The sequence below is a fragment of the Notolepis coatsorum genome, assembly GCF_963971535.1.
Source record: "Notolepis coatsorum genome assembly, chromosome: 1".
Classification (NCBI taxonomy): domain Eukaryota; kingdom Metazoa; phylum Chordata; class Actinopteri; order Aulopiformes; family Paralepididae; genus Notolepis; species Notolepis coatsorum.
In genome coordinates this window covers 293,679,423-293,702,599 of record NC_140165.1, presented here as the reverse complement: position 1 = coordinate 293,702,599, position 23,177 = coordinate 293,679,423, and the positions used below count along the sequence as shown (strand labels likewise).

The window sequence follows — 23,177 nt, the reverse complement described above, 5'->3', positions numbered from 1 at the left end:
ACAATCATCAAATTTGCTGATGACACAGTAGTGGTGGGCCTGATCTCTGCCAACGACGAGAGGGCCTACCTGGAAGAGGTAGAGAATCTGTCACAGTGGTGTCAGGAGAACTGCCTCTCCCTGAAAGTCAGCAAAACAAGAGATGATTGTGGACTTCAGGAGGTCGGGGGTCAAGGACTACAGCCCCCTCAGCATCGACGGGGCACCGGTTGAGAGAGTGAACAGTTTCAAGTACCTCGGAGCCCACATATCCAAGGACTTGACATGGACCACACACATTGACAGTGTTGTGAAGAAGGCACGACAACGCCTCTACTTCCTCAGGCGCCTAAGGAAGTTCCAAGTCAGTCAGACGATCCTTAAGAACTTCTACTCATGTACAATAGAGAGCATCCTGACTGGCAACATCACCTCCTGGTTTGGGAATAGCACCGCACAAGACCGTAGCAGACTACAAAGAGTGACACGTTCAGCCGAACGCACAATTGGAGGGGGGCTTCCCACTCTCCAGAACATTTACAACAAGCGGTGCAGGGGTAAGGCTAAGAGAATCATCAAGGACTCCAGCCACCCGAACAACTGCCTCTTTGAACTGCTGCGGTCAGGCAAGCGATACCGGAGTCTCAAGGCGAGCACAGAAAGACTCAGAAGAAGCTTCTATCCCCAGGCCATCAGGCTGCTCAACGAACAATAAACACCTTGCAACAACCATCAAATGCACACAGCACACACACCCACACTCACACACTCACTTTAAACAAACAACACACTGCAGCACCCACTCTCCACACTTTAGATCACCTAAACACACTTTATATTTATTGGTAAAAGGATTTGCACTACAACTCGTACACCTTACTGTAAATTGTACCTAAATTGTACCTCATCCCATTTCTGCTTTGCACTATATAGTATTGTATATTAGTACATTGCATAGTATATTGTATATTGTATGGTAACTCAGTTACTTCTATTCTGCATCGAACATTGTACATATGTCTATACTGAACACTGTGACCTCTATTTTTACTTCTATTTTACATGCTATACTATTTTATTTCATACTTATCTTGTCTAGCACAGTCTCTGGAGCGTAACAGTAAGAAGCATTTTGTATAAAAGTATTCTGTACTTCTGTATGACAACTATTAAAGAAACTTGAAACAATGTTCAACTTACTTCAGCCAGTGGTATTGCAATATTACCCAAAACTGTGACATCGTTTGGAAGTGATTTGGAAGATGCCACACCGTAACAGCCATACCTATGCCATCCTTGTCCGTGCCCATGTAATTGGCGAATGTAGAGCGGCTAAGTTCATAGGCCCCGAAGAAACAGAAGTAGCCTGGTATCTCCCTCACAATGGTTGTTGTCAAGCCTTGGTAGAACCCCAGGGGGCCGTTATTCTTCAATACAGTCTTCACTACAGTCCACACTGTGCTGAAGATCACACCAGGAGACACCACACAAACAACACCAGTTAGAATCACACTAGAGCTCAGGGTGTAAAACTGAGAACCCCCCTTTAAAGGAACACGGCAACATTATGGGAAATGAGCTTACCATCTTCTCCAGAGTCAGATAAAAAGACACCCATTTCTGTGGGTCTAGTTAGTAGAAAGGCTGGCTGCACATTAGCCTAGCTTAGCACAATGAATGGAAATGGATGAGAAGTGTCTAGCCTAGCTTAAAACTCTGGGAGAGGTGTTAGTTGGCCAATTCCTATAGCCTAGCTGCTGTTCATCCCCTTTCATTCATTTGTGCTAAGCTAGGCTAGTGTGCAACTGGATATCTTTCTACTTGAACGCCCAGAGAGGGAATTGGTGTCTAACTTTTTTTTTTTTTTTATACATTTTTTTTTATTACATTTTTCAAAAACAAACACAACATTGACGACAACAATAATTTCAGAATTGGTGTCTATCTTCTTGTCTGACTCTGGAGAAGAAGGTAAGTGAATTTCCAATAATGTTGCTGTGTTCCTTGTATTTTTTTTATAACTGTACAGCCAATTGAACCACAGTTAAGATCATTTGTATTTTTTTCTTGCAAATGCAACATACTAGATATGTAATATTTGCTTTAATGATAAAAAATTACTTTGATGTAACAGAATTACAGGAATTAATGTTCATAAAAATATCTAGTGATTGTGTTTTTTCTTTCCTCCATCCTAAGACCCACTCTGTGATTTATTTTGTATCATAATGTGTGATATATTTATACATTCTTGAAGAGTTTGATCTGTAAAGGGAAAATAAGAGTTTTGGAACTTTGTTAAAATATCATAAAGCAGAAATTATACTGTAGGTCTGTTTTACCCCAGTGTTTATAAACACTACATTAAAACATTTTACATCCACAAAATACCGCAAATAAAATAGGAAAAAAAGTCATATTTAGGCTACCTGTCTAAATAATGTCTTCATTCCTATTTCTTTTTATTTTTGGTCATGAGGCTTCCTATTGGTTGACTTTTGGATCACAGATAGGGCCTTTGATGTAACTGACAAAACAATGACAAAAACTTTCATCCAAACATCTCATCTCCTTCTGATCTCACTGACTGACCTCTTCTGTCCGCTTGCTATCTTGCCAGATGCCTGCATTTCATGCATGGCCTGCAGGCGACATTTCACCAGCCCTGTAGGACATGACGCCAGGGAGGAGAAGATGGAGGACAGGGACCCTGCACACGCCTTCTGGATATCACTGATCACAGGGAACAAAATTACTGTAAACAGATGTACCAGGTAAAGAGGAACACTGCTGAGCAGTTATCCATAAGAGTGAATGTTCCCCTCACTCTTTAGCTTATTTCTAGGGCTAGACAGATATTATCGGTCAATGTTAGCCTTTTACCAATGTTGTGAAGGATCAGATTAAACCGAATATATATATTTATTTATGGATATATATTGAATAGTATTTGTATATCGTTTGATATCCCTTGTATATTCCTTGTACATATACACGGAATACCCCTTTAGTCTACTATAGCCCATAATAGTTAATTCTCTTATTGGACAAGGAACTGGCGCCAGGAGACAAGCCCCTTGGAGCCAAGTTCAATGGTACCGACGAAACATGTCCCTACTAGCCCCGGCTCTGCGCAGGAATACGGCTACCGAAAAGAGAGTGGCACTATTTGTTCACCGTGCATATAAATATGGCGCAAGTAAATGTAGAAGTCCTCTTATCCCTTAGTCCTTTACCCTTCTACCCAACTAAGTAACAGAACGTGAAGCCTCACCCCACGATACCGCGTGCGGTGTAGTATGGCCTGTTTGGCCTTAGAATAGCATTGAGACCTCGTGCGAATTAATAGCTGAATTGTCAGAGTTTGGCACCGTATTTCTATTAAGTAATAATAGTCTATTATGTATGGTGCATCGTGCGGTTAGAGTTCTAAAGTGAGCAGCACCCCCATCGCTTCCTCGTGTTATCTAGAGTCTTAACCAGGTTGGGCAGACCACACGTGGTGCTTTCATCCGAGGAGTTCTAGGCGAGGACCGAGTGGACCTGTACATTGGATTACCTACCCGACGACTGCTGAGCCCTATGCGGCATGGAATATATATTTGCTTTGGTACTTTGATTTGTGGAGCGGATAATCGCCAACACCGGTGAGTGTTGGATTTACCCCGGGAGGAGTCAAGGTGAGACGGCGCTCAGACCAGACTGAGGTCGCCTCGCTTCTTCTTCACTGTGGAGCTACAGCTACAGCTACAGCCTACAAGAGAGCCAAGGTGTATTCATCTGTGGATCAAGATTCTACTGCACTGTCTTCTGTACGTGAAGTCTCCCTAGACATCGTTGACCAGACGGGATACTGCCGACGGCTCTCCTACCCCCCCTACCGGCTTACAACCGGGAGGACCCCTACAGTATATCCAGCTATAATCATTAAGTGTGCCATCGTTATAATTCCCTAAGAGCCAGGTTGTATACTTGCTTCCTGCGTAACCAGAGATTGGACATTCAGTGTTGATTTGCCTACGAGTACTCATTTGCCTTACAAGTGCATTCAAATCATAAACGTAATAGTGAATGTTATATGTACCCTTTGCTATATATTAAATATTTGATTATTACCTTTGTGTGGACCCGATTTCATTGTGGGAAAGTGTTCATCATATTTAGATATCGTGTACTGTATGGCCAGTAGTTAAAGTACATAAAGCGGTAGTGGTTTAATGATACCATACTTATCAATACAGTCAGGGAATTGTACCCCTCAGTTACAATTGGTCCTTCGAGCCGGATGGTAATTAGTGTAATATTAATATAGTGGTATTAATATTGAAATGGCCTATGATGAACACTCCACGAAACGGTCCTCCTAAAGTAGAACGCCCGCAGCGTAGACGACAGCCACCTCAGTACTTAGAGGATTACGCTGCCAGTATACTACCTAGCCTTCTACAAACGGTAAACGCGGTAAAAGTAGAAAGTAAAATTATGTCCCACCCTATCAACCAGGATACCCCGACCACAGAGGCCCTAGTGGGTTCTAATGTAACTGACCAAGCTCACGGTGGGGACCAGGAGGGAACTGACACGACTTTACCCCCCGCCAAGACCGAAGAAGTAGTCCCCCAAGAGCTCCGGGAGGAAGACAACCCTCCAGAGATGGAACTCTGCACGGAACAAGAGGAGGAGAGCGCCGAGGAGATAGAGCTCCAGGACTCCCCGCAGGGGAACGCATCCCCAACGGGTACTGCCAGGAGCGGCTCACCTCAACAAGCGTCTTCCCCCAGCGAGGCAGAGAGGATGCTGTCACAGGCGTTCCTCGCCACCCTGGCAGCCTCTACCGAACGCGATCGACTTCAGGGTGAACGCGATCGACTTCAGGGTGAACGCGATCGACTCCAAACACAGCAACGGAGCGAAGAAGAGCACATACGTCTGGAGCTGAGACGCCTTCAGACGGAAGAGAATATGGCAAGAGACCGGGCCGACACCCAGCGTGCCGCTGCCGGTGCCCAAAGAGAAGCAGATCTCACCAAGCGCGAAGCCGAGCGCGACAGACTACAAGCGCAGCTAATGGAGCAGCTGATCACCAAGGCAACACCCCCTCCCTCCACAAGGGGTTCCAGGGCCTCGTCAAGACACGGGTCAAGGGCACCCTCCCCTAACCGATTAAGCGACCCTGAGCCCGACCGCCAGCGAGAGCCCACACCCCCCTCCGAACTCCTTCCCCGACCGGTCCAAGTGAGACCCAGCTACAAGGAAGGAACAGCGGACACCGCGGAGAGGCTAAATAGACGACTACAGGATCTAGAAAACCTGGCAGAGGAAGAAGAGGGAGAAGAGGAGAGTCAAGCCCGACAGCAGCACATTACTCCACAGGACCAGGAGGTCCAGTACAGCCCAGGCTATACCCCCGCGGCTCTGCGCTACAGACCCCCGACTCGATTCACGGGTGAGCATGACGCACGACCAGTCCCGAGGAATAGCACCTGGACCAGCGGGCCATGGTACCCTGCCAGTACCAGCCCACCGAGAGGCGTAAGAGGAGACTCGCCCAGGAGGCCTCTCTTCCAACGCTCACCGATGTGCCAGCCATCCACGGCGTCATACATTGGCACACCGACGTTTCCAGACTTCACCCATGAGAACCGAGCACAGTACACGGAGCTACGGATGTGCTTAGAGACAATGATGGTGGATGTAGCTGATGAACGCCACAAGTATGCGATCCTATTGAAGCACCTGAAAGTGCCCAGAGCGCACAACATAGCGCTGGCCTATGCCACCTCTACTACCCCATACACAGCGGCTCTAGCAGCACTAGACCAAAGATATGGACGTATATGGGATTACGTAATACAAGAGATAAGGCATATTGACCGCCTACCCCCAGCAACAGACAATCGCTCACTAGACGACCTGTCTATCAAAGTACAATCCCTGGTAGGGATGCTGGGGGCGCAACGAGAAAAGGGTATGCACGAACTATACGCAAACTCGAACGTCGAGAGGATTTTAGAGAAGCTGCCGCCCGCCCGACAGGAGCGCTTCAGGCGGCAAAGAGACCACCGTGATCCTAACGGTCCCGAGCCATCCCTCCTAGACCTAGCCGACTTCCTGGCGAGAGAAGTCAGCAGCCTACGGCTGGATACGTTCGTGCGGAGCACACCAAGCTCCAGAGAGGGACCTAGGAGAGTAAACGATGGCCGAAGATCGGTGACTGTCATGCACCAATCAGAATCAGTACCGAGCAGCAAGAACCACAGTACCCCCTCGATAAAAGAGAAGTGGAAGATGGTGTGCCCGTACTGCGAGAAGGAACACTGGTTGTCACAATGTGACCAGTTCAAGAAGATGACCGCTGAAGAAGTGAGTCACTGGATAAAGTCCAACAGGCGCTGTTACCGATGTGCGCGCAGTCACATGGCAGCCGAGTGCCGCCTCAAGAAGAGGTGTAGTCGGTGTGACGGAGCCCACCTAGATGTCCTACACGACAGTAACAAAAGAAAGCCTGCACCATCCAGCAGCACAAAGGCAAGTGTTATGTACATTGACCCCGCTAGCAGCAGCGGCGCCCAGGTGCTCTTAAAGGTGGTCCGCGTAACACTGAGTTACCAAGATAAGGTCATGGACACTTACGCCGTCCTTGACGACGGGTCAGAGAAGACCCTTCTCCTCGCGTCCGCTGCGGCCCAGCTGGGGCTGCGGGGGAGCGAGAACCAGATGACGATTCGGACAATAAGAAGAGATCTAAAGACGATAAAGGGCGAGAATGTCTCCTTCACTATCGCAGCCAGCGGGCAGCCCGAGAGACGGTATAGGATTACTAATGCTTTCACCAGCCAAGAAATAGGACTATCGCAGTACACCTACCCCATCGCCAAGCTGATGGATAAATATGTGCACCTGCGTCAACTCCCTATCCCGCTCATAGACGGTGCCACCCCGACCCTGCTGATAGGCTCCGACCATGCAGACCTCATAGTCCCGATAGACCGGGTCCATACAGGACCCCGAGGTTGCCCTGCAGCAGTCGAGACCCGCCTAGGATGGACATTACAAGGCCCCCTCGCCAAGTCTCTTAACCGAACAGCAGCCACTAGCTGCCTCCACTCCAGAGCGACAGAAGGAGACACCACACTCCTGCAGCATGTCGAGAGGCTATGGACACTAGAGACAATGCCCTTTAAGAACGAAAAGAAAGACATTCGTTCTAAGGAAGATATCTACGCTATAGCCCTCCTCGAGCACGGGACAAAGAGAGTCAACGTCAACGGAGTGATGAGATACGCAACTCCACTCCTGAGGCGAGAGGGAATGCCCACCTTTCACGCCACAAAAGAGGCGACGGAGCGGTATCTATTGAACACAGAGCGGCGCCTAGCCAAAGACCCCGCTCAAGAAGCTGTGTACCGCGCTGAGATTAACAAACTAATCACAGCGGGACACATAAAGAAAATTGACATTAAAGAGGCCGATCAGACGACCGAATCATGGTACGTGCCGCACCACAAGGTCCACCACAACGGCAAGGATCGCATTGTGTTTAACTGCAGCTACCAGATCGGATCACAAAATCTGAATAAAGAACTCTTGGCCGGCCCAACACTCGGCCCCTCCCTACTAGGCGTGCTACTACGCTTCCGCCAGGACAAGGTGGCTATCAGTGGCGACATCAAAGGGATGTTCCTGCAGGTGAGACTAGTGGAGGAGGACAAGCCCCTGCTGCGGTTCCTATGGAGAGAGAGGATCGGAGATGAGCACCCAGCCATCTATCAATGGGAAGTCCTCCCTTTCGGAACCACATGCAGCCCATGCTGTGCTACGTTTGCACTACAAAAACACGTCGCAGAGGACCCAGCAGCAGATGAAGAAGTCCAACAAAGTGTGACAAATAGTTTCTACGTGGACAACTGTTTACAAAGCGTCTCGACGCCAGAAGAAGCCGAGGCTCTCCTACTCAAGCTCCGCGCCTCCCTGATCAAAGGCGGCTTTGATCTCAGGCAGTGGGCCAGCAGCGACCCGCAAGTACTGCGAAGCCCAAGAAATGACACTAGGACTAGTCTGGCGCTTCAAAACAGACTCGCTCCATTATAGACACAAACCCCTGACCAAGGAGCAGGGAAGGTCGACGGCAATACCGACCACCAGACGGAGTGTATACCGAACACTCGCCAGACAATATGACCCGTTGGGATGTATTCTACCTTACACCACCAGGGCAAAGATGATTGTAAGAGCGCTATGGGACAAGGACCAGGGCTGGGACGATCCCATACCCGAACACCTTGCATCCACATGGAGAGAGTGGGAGACGGAACTCCGCTCACTCCCATGTGTTAATATACGCCGCAGCTACTTCCCACCCACAGTGAGGCCAGAGACATGCAAGATCGACCTGCACATATTCAGCGACGCCTCCGAAGTAGCCTACGGTTCGGTGGCCTACTTGCGTGCCCGAGAGGAGGGAGGAGAAATACATACTGCTTTCATCCTGGCTCGCTCAAGAATAGCCCCACGAAAGCAACAATCTATCCCGCGTCTAGAGCTCTGCGCAGCCCTAGCAGGAGCGCAGCTCGCCACGTTAATCCAACATGAACTCACCATCCCGGTGCAAAGAACAATCTTGTGGTCAGACTCCACGACCGTACTCACATGGATCCGGTCTGATTCGTGCAGATACAAGGTCTTCGTGGGAGTCAGAGTCACCGAGATTCAAGAGTTAACAGAAGTAGCGAGCTGGAGGTATGTGGACACCAAACACAACCCAGCTGACGTCATCACCCGGGGAATGTCCCTGGATGACCTCACCCGTCACAACCTCTACAGTGACGGACCAGAGTTTCTCAAGCTCCCCGAAGAAAAGTGGCCTACACCCACCCCACGGGAGGCGAGTAAAGAGGAGGCAGAGAACAAGAAACCTATGTTCTGTGGGTTGACACACACACTCGTCCCCACAGACCCCGATCTAGACGATTGCCTCACCCTACAGAGTGCGCAGCTAAAGACATTTCTGTGGCACCACCCAGAGGTTCAGCCCACAACTGACATTTCAGCAGCTGACTACGAAGAAGCAGAACTTCTTCTACTACAACGAGCCCAGAGAGACTCGTTCCCCGATGAGCTAGCCTGTCTACAGGGAGCAAAGCCAGTCCCATCAGACAGCAGACTGCTCCACCTGGCACCCGAGAGTGACGCCCATAGTCTCATCAGAGTGGGTGGTCGTCTGCGGAGAGCCCCAGACTTACCGGATGACGTCAAGTACCCGATAGTCTTGAACAGCCGACACAAGGTCACAGAGCTGATCATAAAGAAATACGACGAGGATGTGCACCACGCAGGGGCAGAGAGAGTCTTCGCGGAGATCAGACGTCGTTATTGGATACTGCAAGGGAGAGAAGCAGTGCGGCGCTTCCAGCGAACCTGTCTAGACTGTCGTAAGTGGCGAGCCCAGCCCAGTATACCCCGGATGGCTGATCTACCTCCCTGTCGCCGCCGACTCGGCGACAAGCCTTTTCACTCCACCGGTATGGACTGTTTCGGCCCGCTGTATATAAAGAAAGGAAGAGGAACCGAGAAGCGGTGGGGTATTGTATTCAAATGCATGACCACCAGAGCGATACATATCGAACTCCTTCCAACCATGAGCACAGACTCATTCCTTATGGCCTTCCGAAGATTCACATCACGGAAGGGAAAACCGTCTACATTATTGTCTGATCATGGGACAAACTTCAAAGGCGGAGAAAGAGAGCTGAGAGAGAGCTTCCAAGCAATGGGCCCAGAACTTAAGACCCACCTCGCTCCATCCCAGATTGACTTCCAGTTTAATCCCCCGAACGCACCTCACTTCGGTGGAACCTGGGAACGAGAAGTACGTTCCATAAAGACAGCCCTGTACGCCGTGCTTGGGGCCCAGACCGTGGCGGAAGAAGTCCTAATGACAGTCCTCACGGAGATCGAGGGAGTATTGAACTCAAAGCCCCTCGGTTACGTCTCAAGTGATGTAGCAGATGTCGACCCAGTCACCCCCAACACACTCTTGATGGGGCGGCTGGACCCCGCGCTACCCCAGACAATGTACAGGCCTGAAGAAGCGAACGGCCGAAGAATGTGGAGGTACAGTCAAGTACTGGCTGACAAGTTTTGGAACAGCTTCCTACTCCACTACCTACCGTCTCTACAGACCCGCCAGAAATGGGTGAAAGAGAGAGACAATTTGACAGAAGGAACAGTCGTCATGATTATCGACCAGTCACTACCCCGAGCTATGTGGCCGGCTGGCCGCGTAAGCAAAGTGATCACCGGTGCCGATGGAAAGGTCCGAGCAGCTGAAGTGCTCGTCCAAGGGCGGACTTACACCCGACCCGTGGCGAGGCTAATAGAACTGCCAAGGCTCCCCGATACTATCGATGACGACCATGACCCTATGACTTTGTGAGTTGACTGACCTTACAGCGGACATTGAGTAGTGGACAGTGCGGTTAATCTGTCTCTGCTTAGCTAATTAGGTGGGACTAATTAGGGGGCGGCTGTTGTGAAGGATCAGATTAAACCGAATATATATATTTATTTATGGATATATATTGAATAGTATTTGTATATCGTTTGATATCCCTTGTATATTCCTTGTACATATACACGGAATACCCCTTTAGTCTACTATAGCCCATAATAGTTCATTCTCTTATTGGACAAGGAACTGGCGCCAGGAGACAAGCCCCTTGGAGCCAAGTTCAATGGTACCGACGAAACATGTCCCTACTAACCCCGGCTCTGCGCAGGAATACGGCTACCGAAAAGAGAGTGGCACTATTTGTTCACCGTGCATATAAATATGGCGCAAGTAAATGTAGAAGTCCTCTTATCCCTTAGTCCTTTACCCTTCTACCCAACTAAGTAACAGAACGTGAAGCCTCACCCCACGATACCGCGTGCGGTGTAGTATGGCCTGTTTGGCCTTAGAATAGCATTGAGACCTTGTGCGAATTAATAGCTGAATTGTCAGAGTTTGGCACCGTATTTCTATTAAGTAATAATAGTCTATTATGTATGGTGCATCGTGCGGTTAGAGTTCTAAAGTGAGCAGCACCCCCATCGCTTCCTCGTGTTATCTAGAGTCTTAACCAGGTTGGGCAGACCACACGTGGTGCTTTCATCCGAGGAGTTCTAGGCGAGGACCGAGTGGACCTGTACATTGGATTACCTACCCGACGACTGCTGAGCCCTATGCGGCATGGAATATATATTTGCTTTGGTACTTTGATTTGTGGAGCGGATAATCGCCAACACCGGTGAGTGTTGGATTTACCCCGGGAGGAGTCAAGGTGAGACGGCGCTCAGACCAGACTGAGGTCGCCTCGCTTCTTCTTCACTGTGGAGCTACAGCTACAGCTACAGCCTACAAGAGAGCCAAGGTGTATTCATCTGTGGATCAAGATTCTACTGCACTGTCTTCTGTACGTGAAGTCTCCCTAGACATCGTTGACCAGACGGGATACTGCCGACGGCTCTCCTACCCCCCCTACCGGCTTACAACCGGGAGGACCCCTACAGTATATCCAGCTATAATCATTAAGTGTGCCATCGTTATAATTCCCTAAGAGCCAGGTTGTATACTTGCTTCCTGCGTAACCAGAGATTGGACATTCAGTGTTGATTTGCCTACGAGTACTCATTTGCCTTACAAGTGCATTCAAATCATAAACGTAATAGTGAATGTTATATGTACCCTTTGCTATATATTAAATATTTGATTATTACCTTTGTGTGGACCCGATTTCATTGTGGGAAAGTGTTCATCATATTTAGATATCGTGTACTGTATGGCCAGTAGTTAAAGTACATAAAGCGGTAGTGGTTTAATGATACCATACTTATCAATACAGTCAGGGAATTGTACCCCTCAGTTACAACCAATATATCGCTATCGACAAAAGTACCACCGATGTTCCATGTTTTTGTTCTGATAGAACATGCCTAGGCCTGTTGATGTATCTGCCATTGTTCTTATTTTAAGCACACGGCTATTTATTTGTGTAAGAAATGTCCATTAAAGCAATAATCTATACAAAGTTTTTATTTGGTTTCTTTCAATCTTTATTGACTTTTCTCTTTTTCTGTTTTCTGTTATCTGTTTTATTATATATGTTTTCGTTTCACAGCAAATTATCGATGTATTTCTTTTTTATTATTGTTATTTCTTTATATTTATTGTTCGAAATAAAACTATTCATTCATTCATTGACTTTTCTACGTGAAAAAACTACAATTTGTGGATATTTACAAGGAGTTGTCTGTTTTCATACAGTCTTAGAAGAAAAGTATACCGGCATATCGATTATCGGAAATTGAAGCTCCCGAATATCAAAATCGGTCTCAGTAATTTCACCACTGTTGAACTTCATAGTTTCTTAATAAATAGCAAAACCCTATTATTCTATGTTTTAGTTTACAAACCCCCAAAAACTGAATAGGGTCAACATGTATCTGTCAATACTTTTAACCTGCTTGGAGGACCAGGATAACAGTTTATTATACCTGGAGGGGAACTGTAGCGTTGTCAACAACACTGTACAGTATTACCTTATTTTGATCTTTATTTGTATTTTTACTCTCTCCACATCATATCAATAGTGTCATTTATGTTTATGTTTATTAGGATCCCCATTAGTCATCATCAACGTGTTGACTATTCTTCCTGGGGTCCTCACAGATATACACATACAAATATAAAACATTCAGTGTAAATCAGTCATATATCACATCATCAATAGAAAATAAAACAAGGTCATAGGTGAATCCATTTCATCATACCTTTAAAGAAAAACACAAAGTAAACAGAAGCTAATTCATACCTCATTGCACCTTACCCTAAGTTGTACCTCATCCCATTTCTGCATTGTACTGTATACTGTATTGTATTGTAACTCAGTTACTAATTTTTTTCTACACTGTATTGTATATTGTATATATGTATATTGAACACTTTTTGTTTACACTTTGTTTACGTACTTGACTTTCTATTTTATACTTTATCTATTTTTATCTAGCACACTCTCAGGAGCATAACGGAAAAAAGCATTTCATATAAAAATATTCTGTATTTTTGTATGACAACTAATAAAGAAACTTGAAACTTGAAGATAAGTAAGGGATAATGTATAGCTACGAGGTCATTGTCGCAAAATAATTGACTGACACGGAGTTTAGAATACCGAGGCGCCTCGCCGAGGTGTTCTTTAAACGTAGTGAAGGTAAATTATTTTGCGACAATGACCGAGTATAGCTATACATTATCCCGCTTATTACATGGCTAACTTACTAACAATATACCTAATTCATTTTACACCATCGACAAGACGAGATCAAATGTAATAACGGACCTCTGACGAGCGCTATTGACCAATCACAATCAAGCATTTCGGCGAATGTGAAAACGCCATGTAATAACATTGGATAACATGGCTGCAGCTACACTCATGCATGCATGACATATATTGATTTATTTCCGGATTATGGCTCCTTTAAGTTTCTTTTTTGTTTTCCGTCCGTATGATATGTAATGGGATCCTATTCCAATATGTTATGGCTCTATACATTGCAGTTTTCTTTAGAGCATTGGTTCCAGGCAGTGGCGGCCGGTGTGAACTACATTTGGGTGGGCGCGGGGGGTGAGGGGGGGGGGGGGGGGGGAGGCAAGCGGACAGCTGACCAAGCGAACACTGACTCGACATAACGTTACCCCGTTTCCAACGTTAAGTCGAGTTAATTCATACTACACTAGTACACGTATGATCAATCCAATAATGAACACATATGTATATCTTGTCATTTTAAACAAGTTACCATTCATTCATTCACCCATTATGCATCACCCGCGGCGAAATTAAATGTTATAGTTCAACAACAACACGCTGTGTTGAGAGAGCGAGAGAGAGAGAGCGAGAGAGAGAGAGCGAGAGAGAAAGAGAGCGAGAGCGAGAGAGAGAGAGAGAGAGAGAGAGACCGCATTAACTCACTTTGTTTAGTTGAAACGTGGTCCAGGAGGGCTTGATAAAGTGTATATGTCCACTGTCCCACAGTCCCAGACTGTTGATGTATATCCACTGTCCAGACTGCATCCAGCTAGCCATATAGCTTCTTGTTAGCCAAGTTAGGCACCACAACACAAGTACTGTGATGAGCTGTGTCTTTGCCCATTTCCGCGTCGAACAGCCTGCAAACTACCTGGCGTTCTATCGCCCTGCACTAAGACAAACTCTAACCTTAACCAACTTTGAAAGAGTGCCTAAGCTTAACCGTCGAAAGAACTTGCCGTCATGCTCTAAGACAAACTCTAACCTTAACCAACTTCGAAGAGTAACTAAGCCTAACCAGTGTAGAAACTGACGTCGGCCAATCAGAGAGCGTCTCTGAGAAAAGCGGCTACGGAAAGTATAGACGCTGCTTGCTTAGATGATATAGATCGCTTGAAAACGCGCCCGGTTTCCATCATATTACATCATATTTCAACGCACAGTGCGTTACGCACTGATAGGCGAAATTTATTTGGTTGACCTATTTCATTGGCTGCGAGGAAACAGCAATGAAACCAGTGCACGCCCTGCCGTGCGCGATACGAGTCGCCCGGCCTGAGAGCTATAGTTACTAGTGATGACTTCCTGTGAATGAAAAACAATTATTTATATTTGATATATTAACGTTATATTGTGCATTGGAAACACAAACATACTTAAAATGAGTAAATATTATTCATTTTAAACATGTTTATTTTATTTCTAGGGCTCTAAAAAAAAGAAAAAAAAGTCTTCTTCTCTCTTTTAACCAGGGAGGGCGGCGCTCTAGCGCCCACTATGGACGAACCGCCACTGGTTCCAGGCAGAGGTAGGGTAAAGCAACTACTTGAAGCATGTCTGGTTGGTATTATGGTCATGTCTATCATTGGTGGATAAAAGCATAGAATACAATTGAGTGGGTTTACCCAAGGTACAAATGTTGTTTAAAAATGTAATCAAACTGCATGCTAGTCTCTCCTCCACCCTCATCCATGACAGTCTAGCATGCATTCCCTCCACACTATTCCTTATAGAGCAGTGAAGAGTGAGTTGGGCAGCTCTATTTTGAGTTTACTAAGCTCTTGCTTTGACGTGCTAGACCAAATGGCTGGGCAGTAGTCAAGATGGGACAAGACTAAAGATTGTACTACCATTTTAATTGTTGTATTCATTAGGAGGCAAGCATTTCTTCTAATTATGGAGATGTTTCTACTCATCCTGGTAACCATGTTAATCTGAGTAGACCATAATAGCCTCGTCAATAGTTACACCCACCAATTTGGCCTCCTTCACATGCTGGAAATCAGAATTAATGTTGTCATTTGATTGGCAACAGAATTGTTGCAACAGACTAGCTAAATCTTTTCAACTATGTTTGAGCTGCATCTCACATGATTCTATAACATAACATCAGGAAAGCATCCGGGCCAGATAACATCCCAGGCAGGGTGATCAGAGCATGCGCGGCGGAGCTTGCGGGGGTGTTCACGGACATATTCAAGTTTCAAGTTTCAAGTTCAAGTTTCTTTATTAGTTGTCATACAGAAGTACAAAATACTTTTATATAAAATGCTTCTTTCTGTTATGCTCCAGAGATTGTGCTAGATAAAAATAGATAAGTATAAAATAAGTATAGTAAGTATAAAATAGAAGTCAAGTACGTAGACAAAAGTGTTCAATATATACATATATACAATATACAATGCAGAGTAGAAAAGTAACTGAGTTACAATACAATATACTATATACTATACAGTACAATGCAGAAATGGGATGAGGTACAATTTAGGTACAATTTACAGTAAGGTGTAATGAGGTATGGGTTGTAGTGCAAATTCTTTACCAATAAATATAAAATGTGTTTAGGTGTCTAAAGTGGGTAAAGTGGGTGCTGCAGTGAGTTGTTTGTTTAAAGTGAGTGTGTGCATGTGGATGTGTGTGCTGTGAGTGCATTTGATAGTTGTTACATAGCGTTATTGTCATTTAGCATTCTGATGGCCTGAGGATAGAAGCTTCTTCTGAGTCTCTCTGTGCTTGCCATGAGACTCCGGTATCGCTTGCCTGACCGCAGCAGTTCAAAGAGGCAGTTGTTTGAGTGGCTGGAGTCTTTGATTATTCTCTTAGCCTTACCCATGTTTGTTGCTTGTTGTAAATGTCTTGGAGAGTGGGAAGCCCACCTCCAATTGTGCGTTCGGCTGAACGGGCCACTCTCTGTAGTCTGCTACGGTCTTGTGCGGTGCTATTCCCAAACCAGGAGGTGATATTGCCAGTCAGGATGCTCTCTATTGTGCATGAGTAGAAGTTCTTAAGGATCTTCTGACTGACTTGGAACTTCTTTAGGTGCCTAAGGAAGTAGAGGTGTTGCTGTGCCTTCTTCACAACACTGTCAATGTGTGTGGTCCATGTCAAGTCCTCGGATATGTGGACTCCGAGGTACATAAAACTGTTCACTCTCTCAACCGGTGCCCCGTCGATGCTGAGGGGGCTGTAGTCCCTGACCCCCGACCTCCTAAAGTCCACAATCATCTCTTTTGTTTAGCTGATGTTCAGGGAGAGGCAGTTCTCCTGACACCACTACGACAGATTCTTTACCTCTTCCAGGTAAAGAACAACGTGTCCCTCTCCTTGAGTAGAGTCCCTTCCGGCAAGCGATACCGGAGTCTCAAGGCGAGCACAGAAAGACTCAGAAGAAGCTTCTATCCCCAGGCCATCAGGCTGCTAAACGAACAATGAATGAACACTACACAACAACAACCACCAAACGCACATAGCACACACATCCACACGCACACACTCACTTAAACAAACACACTGTAGCACCCACTCCACACACTTTATAGCACACACCCACTTTAAACAAACACACTGTAGCACCCACTCCCCACACTTTATATTTATTGATGAAGGATTGCACTACAACTCGTACACCTTACTGTAAATTGTACCTAAATTGTACCTCATCCCATTTCTGCTTTGCACTAGATAGTACTGTACATTAGTACACTGCATAGTATTGTATATTATATGGTAACTCAGAACATTGTACATATGTCTATACCGAACACTGTGACCTCATTTTCTTCTTCTAAATTACATGCTATACTATGTTATTTGATACTATCTTGTCTAGCACAGTCTCTGGAGCGTAACAGTAAGAAGCATTTTGTATGAAAGTATTCTGTACTTCTGTATGACAACTATTAAAGAAACTTGAAACTTGCTTTAAATCCGCCCACATTGTGCCACTACCGAAAAAGAGCAAGGTAACAAGCCTCAATGACTGGCGCCCAGTTGCTCTTACCCCCATACTGAGCAAATGCTTTGAGAAGCACATCAAGGTACTGCTCAACAGCAACCTACCGCTCAACCTGGACAAACACCAATACACCTACAGACAAGATAGATCCACAGTCGCAATGAGGCCATCACCCACCTGGAGAAGGCGGGGAACTATGTGAGGATGCTGTTTGTGGACTACAGCTCAGCGTTCAACACCATAGTCCCCGCCAGACTCGACACCAAGCTCAGGGAACTAGGAGTCAACCCCAGTCTGTGTGACTGGATCCTGGATCCTGTGGTGAGGATGGGCCCTCACACCTCCGCCCCCCTGACTCTCAACACAGGAGCCCCCCAGGGCTGCGTCCTGAGCCCTCTCCTCTACTCACTGTACACCTATGACTGCGTAGCCACACACAGCTCCAACACAGTAATTAAATTTGCCGATGACACCACAGTGATCCGAATCACCAAGAGTGACGAAACGGCCTACAGGAGAGAGGTTGACAACCTGGCAAATTGGTGCCAGGAGAACAACCTCTCCCTCAATGTGGAAAAAACGAAAGAGCTGGTCATAGACTACAGGAGAGGGGGAGAGAAGCTGGACCCCATCACCATCGACAGGGCTGCAGTGGAGAGTCAGCAGCTTTAAGTTTCTCGGTGTCAACATCACCGACAAAGTCACCTGGGACGTCCACACAAATCATGTGGTAAAGAAGGCCCAACAACGCCTCTACCACCTCAGGGGGCTGAAGAAGTTCGGCATGACACCCAAGATCCTGAAGGGGTTCTACAGAGGGACAACAGAGAGCGCCCTGACGGGGTGCATCACCGCCTGGAGGGGGAACTGCACCGACCTCAACCTCAGAGCGCTGAGCAGAGTCGTGAGGACAGCTAAACAATTCTGTGGATGTGAGCGTCCCTCCATCCAGGAAATATATGAGAGCCGGTGCATTAAAAAAGCCCTTAACCACCCCAACCATGGACTGTTCAAGCTGATGCGGTCTGGAAAGCGCTACCGCAGCCACACAGCCAGAACCAACCGGCTGAAGAACAGTTTTCCCCCCCAAGCCATCAGACTCGTCAACAGAGCCCATTGACGCCCCCCTAACCCCCCCCCCCCCCCCCCGGACTACACTTGAGAAACACTGTTGCTGACGATAGAACACTGTATTGCACATTGCATTCTACGCACTGCTGAAATTTGCACATTGCTCATTGCACATCACACAACATACTTTTTTGGAACTGTACATAGCCATTTTGTTATTCAAATTGTATAGTATAATATCTACATCCTGATCTGCAATGCACACTTTTTTAGAACTGTATATAGTCATCTTTATTTTAGTCATCTTATTTTATTCTATGCTAAATGTATTGTATTGCACTGCACACTTTTTAGAACTGTATAGTGATCTTATTTTAGTCATCTTATTTTATTCTATGCTAAAATTATTGTATTTTTATTATTGGAAGCTGCTATAGTCGAGGGACCACAATAAATAGATTTTCACTCTTAAGTGACAATAAAGGAATCTGAATCTGAATCTTAGGGTCCTATCTTTCCCTGATGGTGTTTATGACACTTGTATGAGCCACCTACTGCTGACATGTGACCAATATATACTTTGTGGGACTTGAGGAAGAGAGCATTATACCAGTAGAGGTACATTATAGTGTATTCTCCTGTATCTATGTTGACTTTAAATTGTCTGAGCAGCAATGGTGGAAGCTATTTTCATGTAATGGAAGATGGTGTAGGCCACTATGGATTATTATTATTATTATTATCATCATCATCATCATCATCATCATCATCATCATCATCATCATCATCATCATCATCATCATCATCATCATTATTATCATTATTATTATTATTATTATTATTATTATTATTATTATTATTATTATTATTATTATTATTATTATTATTATTATTATTAATAATAATAACAATAATAATAATAATAATAATAATAATAATAATAATAATAATAATAATAATAATAATAATAATAATAATAATAATAATAATAATAATAATAATAATAATAATAATAATAATAATATTGTGTTGTAAAGGTGCCCCTGGCCCTGACGCCACCCACTTGGCACCTAAGGACAACCCAATCAGAGAGCTTCATTTTATAATCTCTTTATATAATCTGGACCTGCCAACAGATCCGGACGATTAGCTGTATTTCACAGGCTCTAGTGGGCAGATTATCTGAGCATGCACGAGGCTAATGGTATCAAGTGACTAAAGATCACAGAGAATCCATAGATATCGGCCAGACTAAGCCTAACCCAATCACAACCAGCCAGACTAACCCTAACCCTAACCCAATCACAACAAGCCAGACTAACCCTAACCCTAACCCAATCACAACTAGCCAGACTAAGCCTAACCGAATCATAACCAGCCAGACTAACCCTAACCCTAACCCAATCACAACCAGCCAGAATAAGCCTAACCCAATCACAACCAGCCAGATTAACCCTAACCCAATCACAACCAGCCAGACTAACCCTAACCCAATCACAACCAGCCAGGGTATGGCTGGGCTGTAAAAATGGGATTCCTGTGGATTGAATGAGCCCAATTGTATTTCAGTCAGAAAACTCTTGAAGTGAAATACAAAATATTATAATATTATAAATTATATAATATATTGAGCATAAAACTTCAGGCTCATTCCATGTCTTATTCCATGTAAGCAGCAACTGTTGGTTGAGCTGCAGAAATGACTTCTAAATGTGTTTTCTTCAAGTTTTCTCATCTAATCTCTAATCTAATCCAATCCAATCAATATCAAATCCCATTGGTGCCCCCCCCCCCCCACTACTGCACGTCTACAGTTATACACACAGTATAGTAATTCTATAATGGTTGTAGGGCTGGGAGGTATACCGAATATGAAGGTATACCATCGTTGATCAATGCAAAGGTATTGGTTTTCACTATACCGTCGTCCGCGATATACATATAAAACATAAAGAATACATATATACAAACTATATTTTTAAGTGAATCCAAAAAATATTCATTGCAGCAGTAACAAATATGTAATATCATAATATTATTTGCACTGGAAAACTATACAGTCGCATACCACTCAAATCAATAGAGTTATAATTCACTCTACTCAAAATCAAATTAAATCAACGTGCCTGGAAGGAATGTTGCCAGCCAGTCAAAACAAATTCCGGACGACTCACCAAGGACGAACCAGAGAGCTGCTGATAAGACTTTGCAGTGAGACTCCATTATTACTATCAAAATCAAATGTAATAATTGTGGAATATTACTATAATGAGCTGTATGTGTATGAACCAAGCATCCTTTGTGAAGCACTTTGGTTGACTAACCATACTGTCATGCACTTGTCCTAATAAACTAACCTACACTGTAGCACTCAACACTTTGATGAACATTGTTACTCAGCTGATAAGAGTTGTGCCCTTCCTGATGGCTTGTCGTACAGAACTTGTAAGTCGCTTTGGATAAAAGCGTCAGCTAAATGACTAAATGTAAATGTAAATGTAAGTGTCATGTTTAAATGTGCTATATAAATAAATTTGATTGATTGATTGATTGATACCGTCAAAAACGATGGAAAATATCGTGATATTTTGGTCATATTGCCAAGCCCTATACGGTTGTACAAAAAAGTAAATTCTTAGTTGCAAAAAATGTCAACATCCAACCGACCTGAGAGTGTCATCTGTGTTCATCCTTGACACATAGCGGATCACATCTTGGCAGCAGCCGTAGCTCAAGAAGAGCACAGCGTTCTCCGAAATGTTGGCTATCAGGGCGGGAGCCGTGCCCCGGTAGAGGCCCCGCAGGCCCACCTGTCTGTAGGTCGATACAAAGCAGTGGACAAACCCCCTGTACATGGAGGGGAACGTCTGCATCTTTACTTTAGCCGTGTCAAACGGCTGGCCGCTCAGCACACAAGCTGTACCACCTACAGAGAGTGAGAGTCGTGGGTCAGATGAAGTGGTCCATGAGAGAGGACGTACTGTTGTTTTGAATATAGGTATATAGTATATAGTATAGGCTACATCCTCAAGGTCTACTGGTCTACCGTACGGTACTCCCATTACTCTCGACAACATTAAATAAAGGGGCACTTCACCAAAAAGCAATGCTGATTTATTTTGCACATAATCTCACAGACATCCAAAAAACTCCAAACTGTTTTGCACGCATTCATTTAGTTTGACAGTTATTGTGAGTAAATAAGTTGGAGTGATGACCAGTGGTGTCATTGGGGACACTGAATCATTGTGTTGTGTTAATTACATCACCGTGATGAACAAATAGCAATACCTTGTCTTATAGGGACTGCTACCTTATCATTTCATTGAGCTGTAATTAACACAACACAGGGATTCAGTGTCCCCGATGACATCACCGGTGGCCATATACAAACCCATTTACTCTCAATAACTGTCAAACTAAATTAACGTGTGCAAAACGGTTTGGATGTGTGTGGGATTATGTGCAAAATAAATCTGCATTGTGCTCCTTTAAATGTACTAAACTGACTGACAGGCTGACTGATTGACTGACTGACAGCACAGACAATGTCTGGTATAGCTTACCTATTGCTCCAGCCGAGAGATCGATGACTGCTTGGATAACGGGGTGTGGTGCCATGATTCAACGGGTGCCGTGAGCCTATTGATGTTAATAAAAGAAAACATGATCGAGCGATAGGGCACCATCCGGCCTATACAGTAATATTAATGACTTCCTGCAGTGGTGGAGCAACAACCCTCCTTCAATGTATGAGTCAAGTGATTCAGTATAGCTTCGGGTATAAAATGCCTTTGTAATAACTGTTTTGGTATTTGCGTGTGTATACATGTGATACTTTGATTGATTGATTGATTGATTGATTGATTGGTTGATTGATTGATTAACTTTATTAACAGATTGCAGAATGGGTACAATACAGTACGGCTCAATAGGGGATGCAGACCAGAGAAATACTTTCGTCTTGTTTACATCAGGGTCCCCCATTTTCAATTCATCATGATATTTATGACATACACGACATACAGATACAGGTATACAGATATCATGACATTTATGACATACATGACATACAGATATACAGTACTGTTACATCCAGACATTTATGACATACAAGATAAAAATATACAGAGATCCTAAAAGAAAATATATACATTCGAAGGGGAGGAAACTGTACATTTGAGGGGATTGGGTGGGGGGGGGGGGGTCAGTTTCGAATGGCAGCTTCCCATAGGTGCTCTTTTGAGGGCGGTTTTATTTAATTTATTTACTTAAATAAAATGTGTACACTATTGAAGAGCTTAAGACTATTCACACATCCGTTAGGTGTGCAGTAGCTCGAACTACTTTAATAATCAATTAAGTAAGCTGATATTATATACAATTGCTCTTAATGACGTTTGTTCTCGAAGAAAAAAAACTACAATATACCGTTCCGTTCCGTCTTATCATGTCTAATTAATTCATTACTTGTCGTTTACTTGCCTGGTTGTTCGTTGTGCAGTAGTATGTCCTTATTAAATCCCCTGGCTGTGATGAGTCAATCGTGCGGGTGCGCGGATTTACGCACAACACAGGAAGCAAGATAAGAAAGGTTCACAGCGATTTTAGTAGTCAAGTCAAGCCAAGAGTTTTATTTGTCACGGGGTAGATGCTTATAAAGAGTGTTAGTTAATTAGTAGCCAAAATGCGGGGGGTAGATGCTTATAAAGAGTGTTAGTTAATTAGTAGCCAAAATGCGGGGGGTAGATCGATGCTTATAAAGAGTGTTAGTTAATTAGTAGCCAACAATGGGCGAAAATTACACACACTTCGCCGAA

General features: G+C 44.7%; 1 protein-coding gene across 1 annotated transcript in view; it reads right to left on the bottom strand.

Annotated features, from left to right (window-relative positions):
- The window catches only part of slc25a15a (solute carrier family 25 member 15a), a 35,939-nt gene extending 13,959 nt beyond the window's left edge, over positions 1-21,980 (bottom strand). Inside the window, exons 1-4 of the mRNA XM_084316756.1 lie at positions 21,924-21,980; positions 21,025-21,283; positions 2,572-2,712; positions 1,265-1,440 (exon numbers count right to left, since the gene is read on the bottom strand). Of these exons, the coding sequence (XP_084172882.1) occupies positions 1,265-1,440; positions 2,572-2,712; positions 21,025-21,283; positions 21,924-21,978 (631 nt within the window). The 5' untranslated portion in view covers positions 21,979-21,980. The remainder of the gene's footprint in view (positions 1-1,264; positions 1,441-2,571; positions 2,713-21,024; positions 21,284-21,923) is intronic.
- Between the last annotated feature and the right edge of the window lie 1,197 nt (positions 21,981-23,177).